The 837-nt window shown below is 35.2% G+C and overlaps 1 protein-coding gene across 1 annotated transcript; it reads right to left on the bottom strand.

The window, feature by feature from the left end:
- Positions 1-450: 450 nt before the first annotated feature.
- Positions 451-837, bottom strand: LOC129962288 (uncharacterized; the record flags this gene model as incomplete). The annotated part of the gene is given in 1 exon segment (XM_056076035.1): positions 451-837. A coding segment is annotated over 1 exon segment (387 nt), but the record flags the coding sequence as incomplete, so codon positions are not given.

The following is an 837-nucleotide window of genomic DNA, read 5'->3' as shown; positions in this document are numbered from 1 at the left end:
AAATAATTTAATTTAATATGCATTAATATATTTTTTTACTTTTCTTGCTGAAATTAGGCAAAACAATCAATTTGTTAGCTTCATATTTTTGAATAGATTTTTTTTATTTTTGATTTTTAATTAAAAACTTTTTACTAGTATTTTAAAGTGTAAAAAATGTGTTTAACTACAAATAAAATTAAAAATATAGTAAGCATAAAAATAAATATTAAAAGTATCATATTAGTTGACCGTGAAAGCAAGAAACGCTGATAAATGAAATAATTTTGAAATCAGCTTAATTTCGTTCAATTTTTTTTTAAACTAAAAAAGGAATCTTATGCCTAGTAGAATTCTTTTAAAAAGTCAGAATTAGTTACCTTTAACCAAATATAAAGTAGATAAATTCTTTGGACAAACAATAACACATTTTTATCTTTTGTAACTGAAATTTCATAAATTTTGATAATTTTAGGAAGTGGCAACGGTGGCGGAAAAGGTGGTAGCGGAGGTGTAGCTATCGTCGGCATCAATTTGTCTCAACTTGGAGTAGGAGGAGGAGGCCACGGAGGTGGCGGTGGAGGATATGGAGGAGGAGGATTCGGAGGTGGTAGTGGAGGAGGATATGGCGGTGGTAAAGGATCCGGTGGTGGTTATGGAGGAGGATCTGGAGGTGGTCATGGCGGAGGATCAGGAAGTGGTTATGGAGGAGGATCTGGATTTGGAAAAGGAAGTGGCAGTGGATATGGAGGAGGTTCTGGATTTGGTAAAGGAGGGGGTGGAGGATATGGAGGTGGTGCTGGAGGATACGGTGGTGGTGGAAAAGGAAGTGGAGGATACTATTGAAGAGACAGATGT

The sequence above is a fragment of the Argiope bruennichi genome, chromosome 2 (genome assembly GCF_947563725.1).
Source record: "Argiope bruennichi chromosome 2, qqArgBrue1.1, whole genome shotgun sequence".
NCBI lineage: Eukaryota > Metazoa > Arthropoda > Arachnida > Araneae > Araneidae > Argiope > Argiope bruennichi.
This window is presented reverse-complemented; position numbering and strand designations above follow the sequence as displayed.